The 18,606-nt window shown below is 45.9% G+C and overlaps 2 protein-coding genes across 7 annotated transcripts in view; both read right to left on the bottom strand.

The window, feature by feature from the left end:
- The window catches only part of CC2H3orf52 (chromosome C2 C3orf52 homolog), a 33,867-nt gene extending 32,046 nt beyond the window's left edge, over positions 1-1,821 (bottom strand). For all 4 annotated transcript variants that reach the window (XM_006936064.4, XM_019839704.3, XM_045036941.1 and 1 more), the window contains exon 1: positions 1,548-1,821. In XM_006936064.4, coding sequence (XP_006936126.2) covers positions 1,548-1,685 — 138 coding nt within the window. In that variant the 5' untranslated portion in view covers positions 1,686-1,821. The remainder of the gene's footprint in view (positions 1-1,547) is intronic.
- Positions 1,822-10,192: 8,371 nt separating this feature from the next.
- TMPRSS7 (transmembrane serine protease 7) overlaps positions 10,193-18,606 on the bottom strand; it is a 40,970-nt gene continuing 32,556 nt past the window's right edge. Inside the window, exons 15-18 of one of the 3 annotated variants that reach the window (XM_045036939.1) lie at positions 17,602-17,773; positions 14,605-14,873; positions 12,700-12,836; positions 10,193-10,448 (exon numbers count right to left, since the gene is read on the bottom strand). In XM_045036939.1, coding sequence (XP_044892874.1) covers positions 10,278-10,448; positions 12,700-12,836; positions 14,605-14,873; positions 17,602-17,773 — 749 coding nt within the window. In that variant the 3' untranslated portion in view covers positions 10,193-10,277. The other 2 variants (XR_006585055.1, XM_045036940.1) reach the window with 2 other exon arrangements.

Below are 18,606 nucleotides of genomic sequence, written 5' to 3'. Positions count from 1 at the left end.
CAAAGCTAATTCACAAGGAAGTCTAGGCTCTCCGTGTACACCCGGCTGATGAGGAAGTAATTAGAACACGAAAGAGCAATCTCTCCTGGGTAAGTACTAAATAAACAATTATAGAATACGGATGCCCTACGTGAGCGTGGCTTCTACTCATCTGTTTTCAGCAAGGCATTCCCAGGCCTCCCAGAGAAGCCCAGTTAACCACATTACATTACCATTTGACCCTTGGGAACACAGACCTTTGCACCTTGCCTCAGGGCACACCTTTTAGTGGTGAAGTTGTCACCAAAACTCCTATCTCTGGATTCAGTCCCTGGAGTCACTGGGGAGTCCTGGATCTATCTAACATGTGGCAAGTATTCCCAAATCCATTCCTAGACCCTGCCATGGAGGTCTGAGGCAGAAGCCCATGGTGGCAGCCACTTGCACAGATATCAGACCATCTTTCTTTCACCCTCATTCTTCTGTGGTGTTCATCTCTCATTCATAAAATCCCCCAAATCACTCTCCGGGGTATCGATAGGTCCTTCTAAAAGCAGAGTGGACAGTGTTTCCAGGAACCCATGCAAAAGCAATGCTTTCACCGTTCGATTTCCTTGCTTATCCCTGAAATCAACAGCTGAGAGTAGTCAAAGGCGAGGCGTGGGAGTGGAGAAGTGAGATCTAAAAAAGATCAAGTTGGAGCCATATACATGGGGAGTTCCAAGCGCTCTGTAAACCTCAAGCCAGTCTTAGGGTTCATCAGACGGCAGATGGCTGTGAATTCAAAGCCTCTGCTATTTTACGAGTATTGGATGAGAATGAATCATGTTCCTGTCACTGCTAGGGCTGGAGCAGAAAAGAGGTCCTTTAGAGATTGAAAGGAGGCCCAAGCAAATGAGCCATTAGTCTAGTTCTTCGGGACAAGAACTTTGAAATCACTTCCCATCAACTGAGCAGGGCAAGTTCACTCCCCTGTCCCCTGTCTTCAGGAGAAATCAAAGTCTGGGAAAAGAAAAAGTGTGTGTCTGAGGGATGTGAGCCGGCTGGGGGATGATGCGCAGAGGGGGAGGGTGGAGGGTGGGTGGAAGTGGCAAGGCAGTAAAGGTAAGGTCAGGCGATGCCGATGAAAGAAAGGGAGAAGACTCCATCTATCACTCGAGTTCTCCTTACTTGGAAAACACAACACACACACACACACACACACACACACACACACACGCACACACACACTGAATTTAAAGGTACCGAACCTTTTTAAACCACCTCTATCCTTGGGGATTCTCTCTCTGAAGAGAGGAGCCACACACCTCCGGGGTAGGATTCCTCAAGTTCCATGGCGGTCGGAGGGGCCAGAGGGGTCGCAGGGACTCCGGCCAGCTCCGGCTAGAGCGCACTCCGAAATCCTCTCCATTCAGAAGATCCTAGCGCGCACCACCAGCGCTCCGCGTCCGCGATGCGGGGAGAGGTGGCTGGAAACGCGCAACTGGGAGGGTGCCAGCCGGGGTCCGGGCCCACAGCCGGGCTCAGAGCGCGCTCCGACACCGCCCCGGGAGCCCAGCAGGCCTTACCTGGGCTGCGCGGGGCTCCTCGACCGAGAGAGGGATGACCTGGACGGTTCCGTTGAGAGGCTTCTGCTCGTCGGGCTGCCCCTCGAGCACCGAGAGCTCCAGCTCTTCCCCCGTCGATGGGGATCCGGCCCCTTCCATGGGCAGGCAGAGGACGGCTGACACGCGGGAAGTAGGGCGCACACACGTAGGGGTGCAGAGTCCAGAGCGGCCTCCCGGCGAGCTCACACTCCGCCCCCCGCGGGCGCTGAGGGGCAGACCTCGGGCGGCGGGAGGGGCGGGGCGGCACTGGCGAAGGGGAGGCGCCCCTGGCCCCCGCCGGGGTAGAGCCGCCGCGCCTACGTGGGCTCGCGAGCAGAGCAGAAGAGGGCTGTTTTTCTGGTTTGTTCAGGGCGCTGCCGGCTCTGCCTTTCCCTGTTCACGCAGATCCGAAGCAGAAGCTGAGCCCAGGGCCCGTTGGGTGGCAGCTGCGGCCCGGATGGGTCCGGACCGCCGTGCCACGGAGGAAAGGTAGCATTCCACCTCCAGGAGCTGTCTGCTGCCGGGCTTGCCCCAGCGTTCTCTGCCTAGCGCAAGTTCATTCATCGAATCAACAAGCAACTGGGAAGGCTGTACGCACTCGCGCAGAACGTCTAGTTCGGGGAGCCTGGGATTTTGTTTGCTAAGCAAGGTGTGTGTTGATCATCTCGAGCTTCTGTTCAGAGTAGGCTTGCCCTCAGCACACGTATTAAGACCAGTTTGAGTTGTGGACAGGATGCATGTAAATAAGCTTCACTTCAGAAGAGGTCGACCTGTGTCCAAAAGCCTGCCTACTGTTCAGACACTTCCTCAATATTGGGTCTCTAGTTGTCAGTTGCCTGGTACCAGATCGTCTGGACTCCATCTGCCTGCTGGAGGGGGTCATGCTGACTGCAGCTGCTCAGCTGCCGGTCTGCACTGCACTGACTTCTGCTTTCTTCGCTCTAGCTGGCACATTCTGCAGGAATCAGGCTGCATTCACACAGCTGGGATTTTTCGAAAAAGCTTTTCAACAAAGGGTCAAGGGTTAAGAGAACCAAGAAGGGGTGCTAGGGCACCCAAGGACAAGCGAGAGTAGAAAGCCATCATTACCCACGGGCCTAAAAGGGACTGGAGCCTTGAAGGAGGGCCCTCCCGATGGGCTCTATGGTCACAAAAAAGTTGCAGCCACTTCCAGGACTGTAGCCCAGCAAGGAGGAGACAGACGGGAATAAATACTGTGACCTTTCTCCCTACCTGCCACTCTCCTTGCCGTGACTCCCGCCAGAAACTGGTGACAGAAGGCAGGGGTCAGCCTCCTAAAGCTCAGAGAAGAAAATGAATCTGGGGTGCCAAGGGAAAGGGAGCCTGCACCCTATCTTTCCCTACGGTAACTGACATCTTGTCTTCCTTCTCAGACATTCGATAGTCTGGTCTGGTCTGGTCACATTCCTCTTCCGGGCTGGCCCTCACATATCCCATTCTATTGCCACCCCCACGTCTTTGTATATGATGTTCCCTTTGCTTGCAGTGTTTTTCCTACCCACTTTCTGCATGGACAATTCCCATCCATCTCTAAATTCTAGCTAATACATACTTTTAGCACTAAACCTTCCCTGACTTGCGTGCTCCCCCAGAAGTTTTCCACGCTCTTCTCTGTTACCAGTACGTGGTATACCGTGCTGAATGGGGCACAGATTCAGTCCACTTTAATTCAACAAACAGCACTGAGTGCTTGCTATATGTCAGATATTCTTCTGGATGCTTGAGGTATGTCTGAAGAAGTAGCTAAATAAAACAAGATCACTGCCATGGCGATCACTTCTATTTAATGAGGGAAACAAACAACATTTCTAGAATATTAGAAATGATGTGTGCTATGGAGAAAAATAAGGCAGATTAAGGGAGCTGGAGGGTCAAGTGGTGAAGGGGAAAGAGGAGGTGCAATTGTAAATAGGGCCATCAACTCAGGCCCCAGCCAGAAGGTGGGATACGTAGGACCTGGGGGTACAGCGTCCAGCACGGTGACTGCAGGGTAGCATGTGTCTTGCGTACATGAAAGTTGCTAAGAGGGGCGCCTGGGTGGCTCAGTCGGTTAAGCGTCCGACTTCGGCTCAGGTCATGATCTCTCGGTCCGTGAGTTCCAGCCCCGCGTCAGCTCAGGGCCCAGAGCCTGCTTCGGATTCTGTGTCTCCCTCTCTCTGCTGCCCCTCTCCTGCTCATGCTCTGTCTCTCTCTGTCTCTCAAAAATAAATAAATGTTAAAAAAAATTTTTTTAATAAATAAGAGAAATAAAAATCAAAAAAAAAGAAAGTTGCTAAAAGAGTAGATCTTAAAAGTTCTCATCAGGAGACAAAGAACGATAGCTTTGTGTGAGGATGGACATTATCGACTTATTGTGATTGTTTACACAAATATCAAATCACTATGTTGTACACCTGTAACTAAATTAGTCCTTCATTTTTTAGAAAGTGAAACTTGAACAAAGAGTTAAAGGCGGTAAGGACAGTAGCTGTGCTGTGCTGAAAGAAGAGGGACATTCAAGACAGGGACCTGAAACTGAAGCCTGTTGGACTTTTCCTGTCTGAGAATCAGTAAAGCGGCCAGAATGGCTAACATGAAGCATGAGTCATTTTCTTCTCTTGTGTACCTCCTCTGTTGTTTAAGCTCCTTGAGGTATCAATGTATCCCCAGTACTTAGCTCTGGATTTAGCACAGTGCCCTCTATAAATGTTGGTTAGTTTGATATTCTCAGCAGTGCTGGTTTGCTAGGCCCAGGCTCTGAGACCCCAAATAGGATCAGCAAGACGTCTCAAATCCCAGCTCTCATCCTTACCGGGGGGCCCAGACAACCTTCCCCACGGCCCTGCAGTTTACAGAAGATCAGTTTCACTGGAAGACCCTCTCCCCGTGTCAGATGAGTTGTAGCTGTCTCCCAAGCCCAGTTTCTCCATGAATAGATATTTATAAGCTCCTTTACGCACCAGAGGATCAAAAAGCTACTGTTTACCGTCACAAACACACTCTAAGTCAGATCTCCTAGTGCCTTCTGAGTTCTGCAAAGCAGGGTTTCTGTATTCTCTAATCTAGACTAGGGTGCATTTCTAGAATTCCACTAACCTAACTCTTGCATATAGTTGGCGTCCCTATGGAAATATAAGCTTTGAAGACAAACAGATTTCGCACTCTCACTACTGTGTGTACTTTGGCAAGTTGTTTAATTTGAGCTTCTTTCCTCATTATAAAACGGTTTCTACCGAGTAAAGACGATTAAATGAAGTGATTAGAATAAAGCCTTTATTCCTGGGCCTGACAAATAGCAGGGTCTCAGTAAATATCCCTTACTTTCTGTAATTATCTTTGTAATTAATATGCACCCACCTCCAACCCTTAGCAGCCAGCAGTAATCCTTGATTCAATATATTTTCTTTTGATATTGATTTGTGTTCCTGTCCTGTCACATTTTCTTTCTTCCTTCCTTTCTTCCTTTTTCCTTTCTTCCTTTCTTATTTTAGAGAGAAAGAGAGCATGAGCAGAGGACAGGGGCAGGGGAAAGAGAGAGAATCTTTTTTTAAAAATATTTATTTATTTATTTGGGGGGGGAGTGGCAGAGAGAGAGAGAGAGAGAGAGAGAGAGAGAGAGAGAGAAAGAGAGTCCCAAGCTGGTTCCACGCTGTCAGTGCAGAGCCTGATGTGGGACTCAAACTCACAACCCATGAGATCATGACCTGAGTTGAAATTAAGAGCCCAACCTACTGAGTCACCCAGGCCCCCAGAAAGAGAGAGAATCTTAAGCAGACTCTACGCTCAGCACAGAGCCCAACATGGGGCTTGATCCCACATTCTTGGGATCATGACCTGAGCCAAAATGAAGGGTCAGACACTTAACTGACTGAGCCACCCAGGTACCCCCGTCCTGTCACATTTTCTCGACCACCGACACTTGTTGGCACCTCCCAATATTACCTGAACTACTTAAATTCTTACTTGAAACTTACTCCTGATTTCTGGTAACTGCAAATTTCTTACTCTCCAGAGAGCTGACCTAGAATGACGAGAAGGGTCCCAATCTCTTCTTGAGGACTTTTTCATCCTGTCAGTCAGTCTGACTCGAAACTAAGGATTCAGAGTGAGTTAGAAAGAAATGTTTCTCCCTTGAGGTACAACCAAATTTAGATTAAACAATTCTTTTTTTTTTTTTAACATTTATTCATTTTTGAGAGACAGAGAGAGACAGTGTGAGTGAAGGAGGGGCAGAGAGAGAGGGAGACACAGAATCCGAAGCAGGCTCCAGGCTCTGAGCTGTCAGCACAAAGCCTGACGTGGGGCTGGAACTCACGGACTGTGAGATCACGACCTGACCTGAAGTCGGGCGTTCAACTGACTGAGCCACCCAGGCGCCCCTAGATCAAACAATTCTTGACAGAAGTTAGGTATTTGTGAATGAGAACCCAAATTCTACATGGATTTGTTTTTCCCATTTCTTCAAAATCCCCTTCTATACAAGTAGATTTTTAAAGGGTATTGTTCTTTCGTAAAGTTATGCCAACGTGTTTTTTTCAAGTATACTCTTCTGGAGCGAATAGTTCTTTGTAATATAATTTCAAATTATTAGTCACTCAATTGCTTCAGTTTGTTCAAGGAGTAAAATGTAAATACATTAAAAACTTAAAACATACTTGTTGCCAGGACTCACTGACCTGTATAACATTTTCAGTTTTGCTTTCCTTATCATACACGTTCTTCTTCCTTCATGTCTCCTTTGAGAGCAAATATTTTCCCAAATGATAGTATAAACTGAAAAATAAAGTCACATCATCCAAGTGAGATCACCAAAGCGCCAAAGCATCTCGTAACCTTCAAACAGGTCGGTGCCACTTGAAGACACAACAATACGTATCCGTATGTTGTCTGGTGACAAACACTACGACTCTGTGAACAGCAGCAAAGGGCTCAGCCACTCAGACTAATCAAGCAGAAAACAACTGAGAAACATTTGGTTTGTGACCCTGCATTTTGCAGATTTCAAGACACCGTGAAGGAGGCCAAGAGTCCCCGATAGTCTGATACACAGAAATGCTCCTGTCTTGATTTCCGGAGGCCGTCCCACTCTCCCAACCAAACCAGAATTTGGATTTGCCTCTATTTACCCTTTGGCAAGAGTGAAGTGACATCCTCCAGGCATTTGGGCATGAAAGAGCCAAGGGAGTTAGGCTGGTGTGTCTGAACCTTCTCCCTGCCCACCCTTGCACTGCTGAGGAACACGGGACACTCACATTTGTGCAAGCAAGTGCTTAGAGGGGTGGCATGGACATGTGGTTTGAAAAACTCCCTGTGATGAATCTGATAGATCGTGCTGGCCCTCCTCCATCTCCTGAGACCACAAACTGACTCAAGGTGGGTGTATACTGTTGAATAGCAAATCTCCTTAGAACTGACCATAAATACAAAGTACGGGGGCACCTGGGTGGCTCAGTCAGTCAAGCATCCAACTTTTGATTTTGGCTCAGGTCATGACCTCATGGTTTGTGGGTTCAAGCCTTGCATCCGACTCTGCGCTGACAGCACAGAGCCTGCTTGGGATTCTCTCTCACCCACTCTCTCTGTCCCTCCCCTGCTCACGTGCTCCTTCTCTCTCTCAAAATAAATAAATAAACTTAAAAAAATGTTAAAAAAAAAAAAAGTACAATTCACCTTCTGCCTAGGTCATAGCAATCCCAGACAAAATAAACCTAGGTTTTAAGAAGCAGCAGCCTGATTCGTTCTTCTACACAGTGGATTTAGGAACTAAGTCCCACTTTGTGAATTAAGTGGTGCACTCTGAATTGTACTGTGCCCTAGCTTGTTTACTGAATCCTTAGGGACCTATTCAGAAAAGTATCATGGGGCACCTGGGTGGCTCAGTCGGTTAAGCATCTGACTTCGGCTCAGGTCATGATCTCATGGTTCGTGAGTTCGAGCCCTGGTGACAGCTCAGAGCCTAGAGCCTGCTTCGGATTCTGTGTCTCCCTCTCTCTCTGCCCCTCCCCTGCTTGTGCTCTCTCTATCTCTCAAAACAAAATAAACATGAAAGAAAGAAAGAAAGAAAGAAAGAAAGAAAGAAAGAAAGAAAGAAAGAGAAAGAAAGAAAGAAAGAAAGAAAGAGAAAGAAAGAGAAAGAAAGAAAGAGAAAGAAAGAGAAAGAAAGAAAGAGAAAGAAAGAAAGAGAAAGAAAGAAAAAAAGAAAAAGAAAGAAAAAAGAAAAAGAAAGAAAAGAAAGAAAGAAAGAGAAAGAAAGAAAGAAAGAAAGAAAGAAAGAAAGAAAGAAAGAAAGAAAGAAAGAAAGAAGGTATTATTAAAATGCTGTGTCAGGGCACCTGAGTGGCTTAGTTGGTTGAGTGTCTGACTCTTGATTTCAGTTCAGGTCATGACCTCACAGTCATGGGATCGAGCCTTGCGTCAGGCTCTGCACTGTGAAGCCTGCTTAAGATTCTTTCTCTGCCTCTGCCCCTCCCCAACTTGTACTCTTTCTGTCTCTCTCCAAATAAATAAATAAACAATAAATAAATAAATAAATAGAACGTTGTGTTTTTTATCTGAGGAAAATGGTCTTTTAGCAAATCAAAATATGTTCTGTGAACTGGAATATATTCACTGTTTCAGGGAAATTAAATCCACATTTCAGGTTTTCTATCTGATCTGGGGGGATGACCCCTTTTGCTCTCTCTCTCTGTCTCTCTCTCTCTGTCTCCCTCCAGTAAGATCTCCTGAGGCCCCATGAAAACTATTTTCATTATTCTGGACCCTACTTAACAGTAGTATTGTTATGACTCCTTTGACTGTCCCTGGGGACAACAACTGATACAATTCTCCTTCCTGCTGTTTTCACCTTTCAGTGGTATTGTTCAGTCTGGCCTCTGTTAATGGAAAGCCTATTCCCAGATCAAGTATGAGACCCTCTAAACCAAGATCAACTAAATCAATAACTATGACGTACTGAACGTGTCCTACAGGTTTACAACTACACTAGGTACTGTGAGGCCCTGAAAGTGAAAGTAAGTCCTGGTCATTGGAATTTTATAAAAAAAAAATCAGAAGCCAGATGATGATATTTCTGAAAACTTTAACTTTCAAAACAATCATCTAAAAATTCCCTTATCGTTCAACTGTTGACCAGCATTATCACAAATCCTTAAATCCCATGGATTTATTTTCATTCAAACTACCATGGTGCTTCATTCCATGATTTTAGCGAAGATTACTGTCAGCTTTGTTGGTTGGTTAGTTGGTTTCTCTGTATACAATATTACCACGTGTCAGGGCTGAAGAAACTCCATTATGATGTGTTTAGATAAAATTAGATTGGAAAGCAACAATAAAGGTACTTCTTTTGTCAATAACTGAGCTTATGTCTATGTGCATTTCTAAAGAAGACATTTTTGTGCATTTAATTTTATTAGAACACTGAAATCAGGCATTTTTAATGGAATTTTTTATTTTAATAAATCAGATTTGCCTAAATCCTTATAAATATCTATACCTTGAATAGAAACATAAATTAAAGGGCGCTTGGGTGGCGCAGTCGGTTAAGCGTCCGACTTCAGCCAGGTCACGATCTCACGGTCCGTGAGTTCGAGCCCCGCGTCGGGCTCTGGGCTGATGGCTCAGAGCCTGGAGCCTGTTTCCGATTCTGTGTCTCCCTCTCTCTCTGCCCCTCGCCCGTTCATGCTCTGTCTCTCTCTGTCCCAAAAATAAAATAAACGTTGAAAAAAAAAATTAAAAAAAAAAAACAAATTAAAGAACGAATTCCTGAGCATCTCACCCATTTCTTATCTTATTTTTTAAAATTTGTTTATTTATTTTGAGAGAGAAAGAGAGAGAGCACGCCTGCAAGCCAGCAGGGGAGGGGCAGAGAGAGAGAGAGAGAGAGAGAGAGAGAGAGAATCCCAAGCAGACTCTGACAGCATGGAGCCTGATGCAGGGCTTGATCCCACGACCATGAAATCATGACCTATAGAAATCTAGAGTCAGAGGCCTCAACTGACTGAGCCACCCAGGTGCCCCTCTTATCACTTTACCTTTCTTCCATTCCTGAGTAAATGGCCCTTTGATGCTTAAGAATGAATAAAGCTCAGGGGCGCCTGGGTGACTCAGTCAGTTAAGTATCTGACTTTGGCTCAGGTCATGATCTCGTGGCTCCTGAGTTTGAGCCCCACATTGGGCTCTGTGCTGACAGTATGGAGCCTGCTTGGGATTCTCTCTCTGTCTCTCTCTGTCTCTCTCTCTCTCTCTCTCTCTTCCCCCCTCTCCCTGCCCCTCCTCATGCTTTCTCTTTGTCTCAAAATAAATTAAAATATTTAAAAATAATGCATACAGCTATGGGGCGTGTCAGTGGCTCGACCGGTTAAGCTCATGTCTCGATCCCAGGTTCTTGAGGTCAAGTCCCACGTGCAGCCCTGCATGGAGCCCCATGTCAGGCTTGGAGCCTGCTTAAGATCCCCCCCTCTCTACCCCTCCCCTACTAGCTGTCTCTCTTTCTCTGTCAAATAAAAAAAATAAATAAATACAGCTCTATCCTTGAGGCAATTTTTCATGGAATAAAATACATATTAATTTCTTTGTCTTCAATAAATACCAAGTGTATGTAATCTGAAATTTACAGAAGAAAAAAATTAGGTCTCATTTTATTGATAATTAGTACATTCTTTTTAGAAGAATCTGTCACAGAAATTATAGTCAAAACCCCAACTTGTACTTTTACGAAAGAGAAGGGACATATTTACGGATCCAGGAAACAAAGTTTGACACTCTTGTGTAAACACCAGGGAAGTCTGGTCTTCCACATCCATGTCCCCAGCTAACGATGCCAGTCAAAATCCATTTTCCATCACTTTTTCTTCGACAAGATAAAGGTCCACCCGAATCTCCCTACATGAGAAGATAATGTAAGTACAAAGCGCATATGTCCCATGATCATCGATTTTGTCATTGATACGTCTAATGGGCTGTATTCAAAACTGTCGTTTCGGAAAGTTTTCACTTGGCTAATTATTACTTTGGGGAAGAGTCAGGAAATAACATGAAGCTGCTAATGTCATTCTGGAATTATTCTCCCTAAAATCAAAACACTGCATTTACTGTAAAAAACTTAAATCTTTAGGCCAACAATATCTTTAGAATTTTCTTAAGAGCAGGGGTGGGCACCTCGGTGTCGTGAAATGGAGCCCCGTGTTAAGCTCTGTGCTGGGCGGGGAGTCTGCTTAAGATTCTCTCCCTCTCCCTCTGCCCCTCCCCTGTTCTCTCTCTCTCTCTCTCTCAAGAAAAACCAAATTAATTAAAAAAAAATTTTTTTTGTAGGGGAAACAACTCTCACATACTCCAAAGAACGAACAAACCTCAATAGTCGTGGAAATAGCTTTAGTAGCAGCAGCAGCAGCAACAGTCATTGTAGTAACGTAATAATGGCTAACGTTTATTTAGAGTAACGTGCCAAGCACTACGTTGGGTCATTTAGCCCTGACAGCAACCTCGTGAGCCATGGCTATCTTGGGAAGTGGACCTCTGCCTCTGGGCCATGAAAATCCATGGTTAGCTGGTGATTCTGACAATGAAAGACGAAGAGGTCCTGTCTGGTTAGCTAAGCCCCACGACCCGAGGCAAAACCCTAAGGATCACCTGCCCACAGCCCTCGCAGACAAATCGCCCCCATTTGAGAGTCCCTTCTGATATCTCAACTCCACAAAGCAAAGACCAAAATAATTCAAAGTTTAAACACCATTCCTACAATATCCATCCTTTAAATTATGACGTCTGGGCTTAATTTGTGTAGTCTGGAGGACAGGCAAAGTTGCAACTCAGCCAGAAGCAAAGACCAAAAAGCATTCCAACTTCACCCCTGAATCCCACCCCCTAATTCTAGCCGTGATTAGGTCAATTCTGACTAGTAGGGAAAGTGGGCTGTTTTTATTTTAATTGTCACCATATCAACTCTACTCAGTCTAATTTAACCTGTAAGCTCTGGTGGCCTGTGGAACAGGTCGTATCAGGAAGCAGCCAAAACACAGCAGCTTTAGCATTAGAGAGAGAAGGGTTCACATTCCAGCTCAGGCCTTTGCTTACCAGCTGTGTGACCTTGGGTAAAGTTCTCACCCTCTCTGTGCTCCAGCTTCCTCTACTGTACAATGGGCATGAAAGAATGATTTGAATGGATTTATGTAAAGGATCTAGCACAGTGCTTGCCACAAAAATAAGGGAGCTCAGGAGGCAAATTCATTATTATAATAAGATGAGTTTTTGTGGCCTGATGGCTAAGGTCGTGGAGAGACGTAGGAACGGCTGCCACCACCCTCTTCATCCTCTGACCCAGCTGTACGCTTTCTGGCAATCGTATAGCTCCACATCTGTGTAGATTGGAATCTGAGACTCAGAGAAACGTCTCTGTGAAGATGAACTCCTACTTTACCACCTAACCAGAGGCAGACAAATGAATGGCCTCTGTCACCTCTCCTGCCCCTCTTTCCCATCCCCCAGCCTATGCATCAATGGAGCAAGTGAATAAAACCCTGGTATGTCAGAAGGTAAGTGGCCCTTAAGGACCCTAAAACACTGCGAGCCATCGAGGGAGCGTGAGGGAGAGAGAGGGAGAACAGCTTTGTTGTTTAGTTTTCAGTTATAAGAAAATAAATCACGGCAGAGTGATAAATCCTAACCTCATTTTTTAAATGTTGCAGGAAAATACACAGGAACTAGAAACCTGAGTTTTCTAGACCTAATCATTTAACCACCTTTCCCTGATCTTAGCCAACGAGATTATAATTAATATCTGAATTAAGGGGGGGCGCCTGGGTGGCTCGGTCGGTTAAGCGTCCGACTTCGGCTCAGGTCATGATCTCACGGTCTGTGAGTTCGAGCCCCGCATCGGGCTCTGTGCTGACAGCTCAGAGCCTGGAGCCTGTTTCAGATTCTGTGTCTCCCTCTCTCTCTGCCCCTCCCCTGTTCATGCTCTGTCTCTCTCTGTCTCAAAAATAAATAAACGTTAAAAAAAAAAATTAAAAAAAAAAACATATCTGAATTAAGGGACATACCTGCCCTAGTTCTTTCCCCGTGTCACGTAAATGAAACGTGAAAGCATTTGTGGAAAGTGCAACCTCTTAGGCACAAGAAAGGTAACATGGCTTACCCTGCAGGCATCTCTCTTGCCTGACATGACGCCCGCACAGAGCATCCGCGAAGTGATGATCCCATAGGTGGAAACACAGAGCGTTTGGTCAATGAGCTCCACCTCCGCTTGCTGCAAAACAGGGGAGCCTTTATTGTCTGGAAAACACATTGGAAGTGGAAATCATGGTGATGATTACAGTTATTCAGGGTTTTATCAGACCATTTACTCACATTATCTCCTTTTATCCTCACGGCGATTCTTAACATAAATTCTTTTATACTCCCCATTTTTGCTAAGGAAGAAAGAGAGGGACTGGGCCAATGGCACACAACTAGGAGGTAACAGGCCAGGATTCTGACCCAAGGTCTGACTCCATCATCTGCGGCCCTGAACCACGTACTTCCTGCTTTCGGTAGAACTGTTGAGTCACAGCAGTTACCAATACTCGCCGGGCGAGAGGCCCACCCCTTAAGTGGAGCAACATAAACTGTTCTATGGGAGACTCCCGGGAACCATAAATCACATCAGTTTGGCTATAGCCCTTTCACTTCCTTTTTAACCTGTCTAAGATGATTCAGAAAAATAAACATGGGCACACTCACGCTTATAAAGAAAATGTCTCATGATAAGCTGGTTGAATAGACTCTTTCCTCCTGCGATACAGAATGATATGGTTGAGGACCTGAGCACAGTCCTGATAGGTTGTAGGTGTTCGAGCCAGAGTAAGCTGCCCTCCCTCATTAGGACCCTGAGATCCCAGCAGGCTACTGTGACCACATTAACTAAATGAAGGCAGTTGAGCCCTTGAGAAGCTGCCCACAGTGCATCTTTGGAGAGTGTCAAGACAAGGCCAAGGGTAAGATCCAAGATTTGGAAATGGCTGCCTAGGAATCAGATGCGTGGGAGATAAGGGAAATCATTAGCACTAACCTCTGGGGAGGTGCTCACAAAGCTGTGGCTTCTTCCCCTCACTACATATTCAGAATCAACCATGAAGCCTAGACCATGAAAAGCCTTGGCCAGAGCAGATGCAGGGACTTTCCTACCAGCCTGACCTTTGTGCATAATGATAAAGATGCCTGCTCCAGTGAAGGAATTGCAAAGAGGCAGACGCTCTGGGTGGACCGATTCTAGGCTGATGTAACCCTCAGGACCGAATGTGCCGTCTGGGGAGCTGAAGGCAGGCTGGTTTTCAGCCCTGACTCTCATCTACCTGGAAGGCTAACCTTGGTGAAGGACATATTTGCATAGTCCTCAAGATAGTCCTCCGGGAGTTGACACAATAGGGTGGAGGGAGGGTGGAGGTGTGGGTGTGGGTGTCCTTCTCTTCTTTAAGAAAAGGAATCACTTCTTTGGATGAAAGGGAACCTCAAAGTAAAGAGGAGTTGCTCTTCTGTAGTGGAAAACCTAACAAACCCCTCAAAGTTTAAAAAGGGCCCATGTTATCGATCCAATCTTGCCTTGTTCATAGACCACCCCCCTCATGAGGTGGGTCTTGCTTCTTTTGGGGATAAGGGAAGAACATCACCAAACAGGAATAGTAACACCTTCCTCCATTCTACTTCTCAGAATCATCAGGAGGCTCAAGTGAAACCATATACAAAAACCCTCTCCGTGGAGCGCCTGGGTGGCTCAGTCAGTGAAGCGTCTGACTCTTGATCTCGGCTCAGGTCGTGATCTCATGGTTCATGGGTTCAACCCTTGCATTGAGCTCTGCACTCATGGAGAGGAGCCTGCTTGGGTTTCTGTCTCTCCTCTCTGTCCCTCACCTGCTTGTGTTCTCTTTCTCTCTCTCTCTCAAAATAAATAAATAAACTTTATTTAAAAAAAAAAAAAACCTCTCTGTGAACCCCATAGCACTACATCAGCAAAAGTTAGTATTATCTGGAAGGGGAGGGTATGACCATTCATTCGTACACACACCTGCTTCGTGCCTTCGGCCCCAGCCAGTTACCCAGCACTTCTCCCCACCGCGCACTTTCTGGCCAGCAGGAGGAATGCATATTGGCTGAATGAGCTGTTTCAGGGTCTCAGGCCAGGCCGTACTGAGCTGTAGTAGAGCAATATCATAGTCGAAGGTCTGACTATTATAGTACTCATGGACCACGATTCTCTTCACCAGGGAGACAAACTTGGCATTCCCCTGCACATACATCCCAAGGTGAGCAGTCCATGGCGTGGGGTCTGACAGCCTGGTGGGAAAGGAATGGAGCACGAAGTCAGTGGCCTGAAGAGCCATACATGGTTTGGATAGAAGCCATCTGCAGACAGATGAGGGCTGAGGAAAGGAGGCCTGCCTTTGAGTTCCGACTGTAGTCCCTGGCCCTGTCCACCGACATGGTGAAAAGCACAACTTTTCTCAGCCTCCCTGGTCTCCTAGTAAAACAAGAGATGAAGTAAGATGTCACAGGGGTGGTGCATGGTCTCTATATTCCAGACAATCCCCTCACTCATCCTAAGAAATTGCTGGAAATTCTGTTGTTGCCCCTGATATCTCATGAACCGCACACAGGTCAAGAATGGGAGTGATTGGAATGAATTTGTGACATTCTTCCTCTTCATGCTGACAAAGGCATTTGATGGGGACGGACAGGGCCAGTAAGACAGCCGTCTGGGGATCTTTTTGCCAAATTCAAATGATATGAATTCCAACATAGTTTAGAAATCAAAGTGCTATAAGCAGGAATGTAATGAAATTCCTTCTTGTCATCTGCCAGAAGCCTTAAAGGTCACTGCTATAACTGCTCAAGCATGGCCATTCCCAAGGGGCCCCACTCTTTGTCAGCCCTTCCAGAATTCGAATTCTGAACAAATTCACCTGCACTTACCTTTAAAAACCTTCATGGCTGGTATGAGGGAGACAAGAGACAGGAGGGTTATTGTGTAGGACGACTTTCACCATCACTAATGGAATCACTGCTGTCTCTCGGCTCAACGGAATCTTTTTCTGCATGGGGGCCATTGTATATGCTGACTACAGTACATATTAATATACTCTTGTCATCTACTGTATTTAATGTAACTGGCAATAAGGCAGCAGAGGAAAGGGTCTCTATCTGCAGGCAGCCTGGCCTAGAATGAAGCAAAGCATTCTCAAGCTTCTTCTTGTATGGAAAAGCAAAGGACTGTCCATAGGTGCTTTGAAGTGACAAAAAAAATACACCAGTGCCAGTTGTGGGCACCGTCCAACGTTCTGAAAAATCACTGATTTCTACCAAACACCTCAGCCTGAGACGGAGCATCTGAGCCTGGGAGATGATTACCCACAATCCCACAGAGAAAGAGGGAGGCAGAGAGAAAAAAAACCATTGGCTCAGTGGTGATCATGTGATGTTTGGCATCACGTACTACTCACTACTCATATTGCGAGACATTGCTCATTTATCAAGTTACAATTTATTAGAGGGCCACCTGGGTGGCTCAGTTGGTTAAGTGCCTGACTTCATCTCAGGTCATGATCTCGAGGTTCATGAGTTTCAGCCCTGCATTGGGCTGTCAGGGCAGAGCCCGCTGGGGATTCTCTGCCCCCTTCTCTCTCTGCCCCACCCCTGCTCATGCACAAGTTCTCAAGCTCGTGCTCTCTCTCTCTCTCTCTCTCTCTCTCAAAAATCAATAAACATTAGGGGAACCCGGGTGACTCAGTCGGTTAAGCATCCAACTTCAGCTCGGCTCATGAGCTCATGGTTTGTCAGTTCAACCCTACATCGGGCTCTGTGCTCAGAGCCTGGAGCCTGCTTCAGATTCTGTGTCTCCCTCTCTCTGCCTCTCCCCTACTCATGCTCTGTCTCTCTTTCTCAAATATAAATAAACATTAAAAATTTTTTCTAAAAACAAATACACATTAAAAAAATTTTAGTGGTAAATCAAAAAAAAATTCTTAGAAATGTTTTCTTGTCTTGCAGAACACTTGCAGAGCAAGTTACCCGCCATCCAAGGTTTTACTGTATTTGGTCCTCATCTCATTCTGGCACAGAACTAAAAACCCTTGGGGTTTCCGAAGTGACTAGAGTCACAAAGCTGTCTTTTGTTACGCTGTTACGTTAATGAGTGACTTTTGGACCCCACCTTAAGGCTGGGGGCTGGTTGCCAGGAAAACCAACACTGTGATTGAAGGTTGGAGCTTTCAGCGCCACTTGCTGACCTCTGAGGAGGGGAGAGGAGCTGGAGGTTGAATCCATCGCCAATGGCCGACGATTTAGTCAATCGTGCCTTTGTAATGAAGCCTCTATAAACACCCAAAAGGACAGGGTTCAGAGAGCTTCCGGGTTGGTGAACACGCGGAGGTTCAGGGAGAGCGGTGCACCTGGAGGGGGCGTGAAAGCTCCTTGCCCTGTCCCTAAACCTTGCCCTGTGCCTCTCTTCCAATCTGCTTGTTCCTGAATTATACCCTTTTACAATAAAGCAGTGATCTAGAAAGTAAAATGTTCCTCTGAGTTCTGTGAACTGCTCTAGCAAATCAATCAAACCGAGGAACGGATGGTTGGAGTCACCAATCTATAGCCAGTGGGCCAGAAGGATTGGTGACAACCTGGACTTACCACTGGCTGAAGTAGGGAAGGAAGGACAGTCTTCCAGGTCCTACCAGGTTTAATCTGACCCTATCTAACACGTAGATAGGGTCAAACTTGAGTCAAATTGTAAGACAGTCAACTGGTGTCAGAGAATTGCTTGGTGGTGTGGGAACCCTCCTGCCAACCACCACATTGGAAATTGGGTGCAAAATCTTTACTGTTCCACTCTAAATACAAGTCCGGTGCCCATTCCCCACTCCTACACACACACACACACACACACACACACACACACCATTTGAACTGATGGAATGTCTCCAAGGGCAGCTTCCTTCCACAACTTGAGGGCAGATGCGTGGTCTGTGATGAGAGAGGGTGCCATCATAGAGTAAGAATTGAGATACCCTACCTGTTTCCATGGAAACAATGGGCCGCAGAAAGAAGCCACTCCCTGGAGATGACCGAGGCTCCGCAGTAGGCAGATCCCACAAAGTGGAGGCTGACCTGCCAAGGCCAACCCCCTTCCTGGGTGTCGGTTCCCCCAATGATGCGGTGGTGGGTGGAGAGACTCCTGCTGCAGCCTTTAGGAAAGAAGGCTCACATGATTTTAAAGCAGACTTGGAAGAAACACTGGAAACTAATCCAGGTTTCGAGCTACATTGGGAACTGACATACCAGGCAAGCAACTTGAAACCTCTTGTTTTTCTAGAGAAAAGGCACCAATAAACCACTCGCTCCGAAAACAGGCCAGGACCGAGAGTCTCCATATAATAAAGCGCATGACAGGAGGAGGGGACTTGTTAGCAACAGATGCCCTGATATGAACAGTAGCCTTTTATTAGAGAGGAAAAGATTAGTTTGAAAAGCAATAGAATTTGAGAGCGTCTTTGGAGTGGTGCTGATTTGAGAGGAAGCATTTGAGAGAGAATTTCTAAGTCCAAGACAAATGAAAATGTACTAAGAAAAACTAGTTATCAGAGCAATTATTTTCTAGTGTAAATAGTATTGATAACAATGCATAGTTAACAAGTTGCCACCTGGACAATTAGAGACCACATAATAACATGTGGCAGATTACAGTTCTCAGGTGATAGTTAAAGAAAGAAGCAGCCCTTGGCATTGATCATAACATAAGGCCTAAATAACAGTCATCTGCTGTGTTCCCATATCTATATCTTTTCTAATGGATTTTTTTTTTATTTACGAACTTCTCCCTTAATTAGAATTATTAGAATGTGAAAGTTCTCATTACAAACATCAGGTGCTTTAATGCTTGTTATCAAAAAAGCAGATAGAATCCATTCTAGAACTTTTTTTAGCTTAGTTATTTATTTATTTATTTATTTATTTAGAGAGTATGTGAAAGAGCATTTATGAGTGGGGCAGGGACAGTGGGGGAGAGAGAGAGAGAGAG

The sequence above is a fragment of the Felis catus genome, chromosome C2 (assembly GCF_018350175.1).
Source record: "Felis catus isolate Fca126 chromosome C2, F.catus_Fca126_mat1.0, whole genome shotgun sequence".
Lineage (NCBI taxonomy): Eukaryota > Metazoa > Chordata > Mammalia > Carnivora > Felidae > Felis > Felis catus.
Note: the sequence above shows the minus strand (reverse complement) of the source record. Positions and strands in the feature narration are given on the sequence as shown.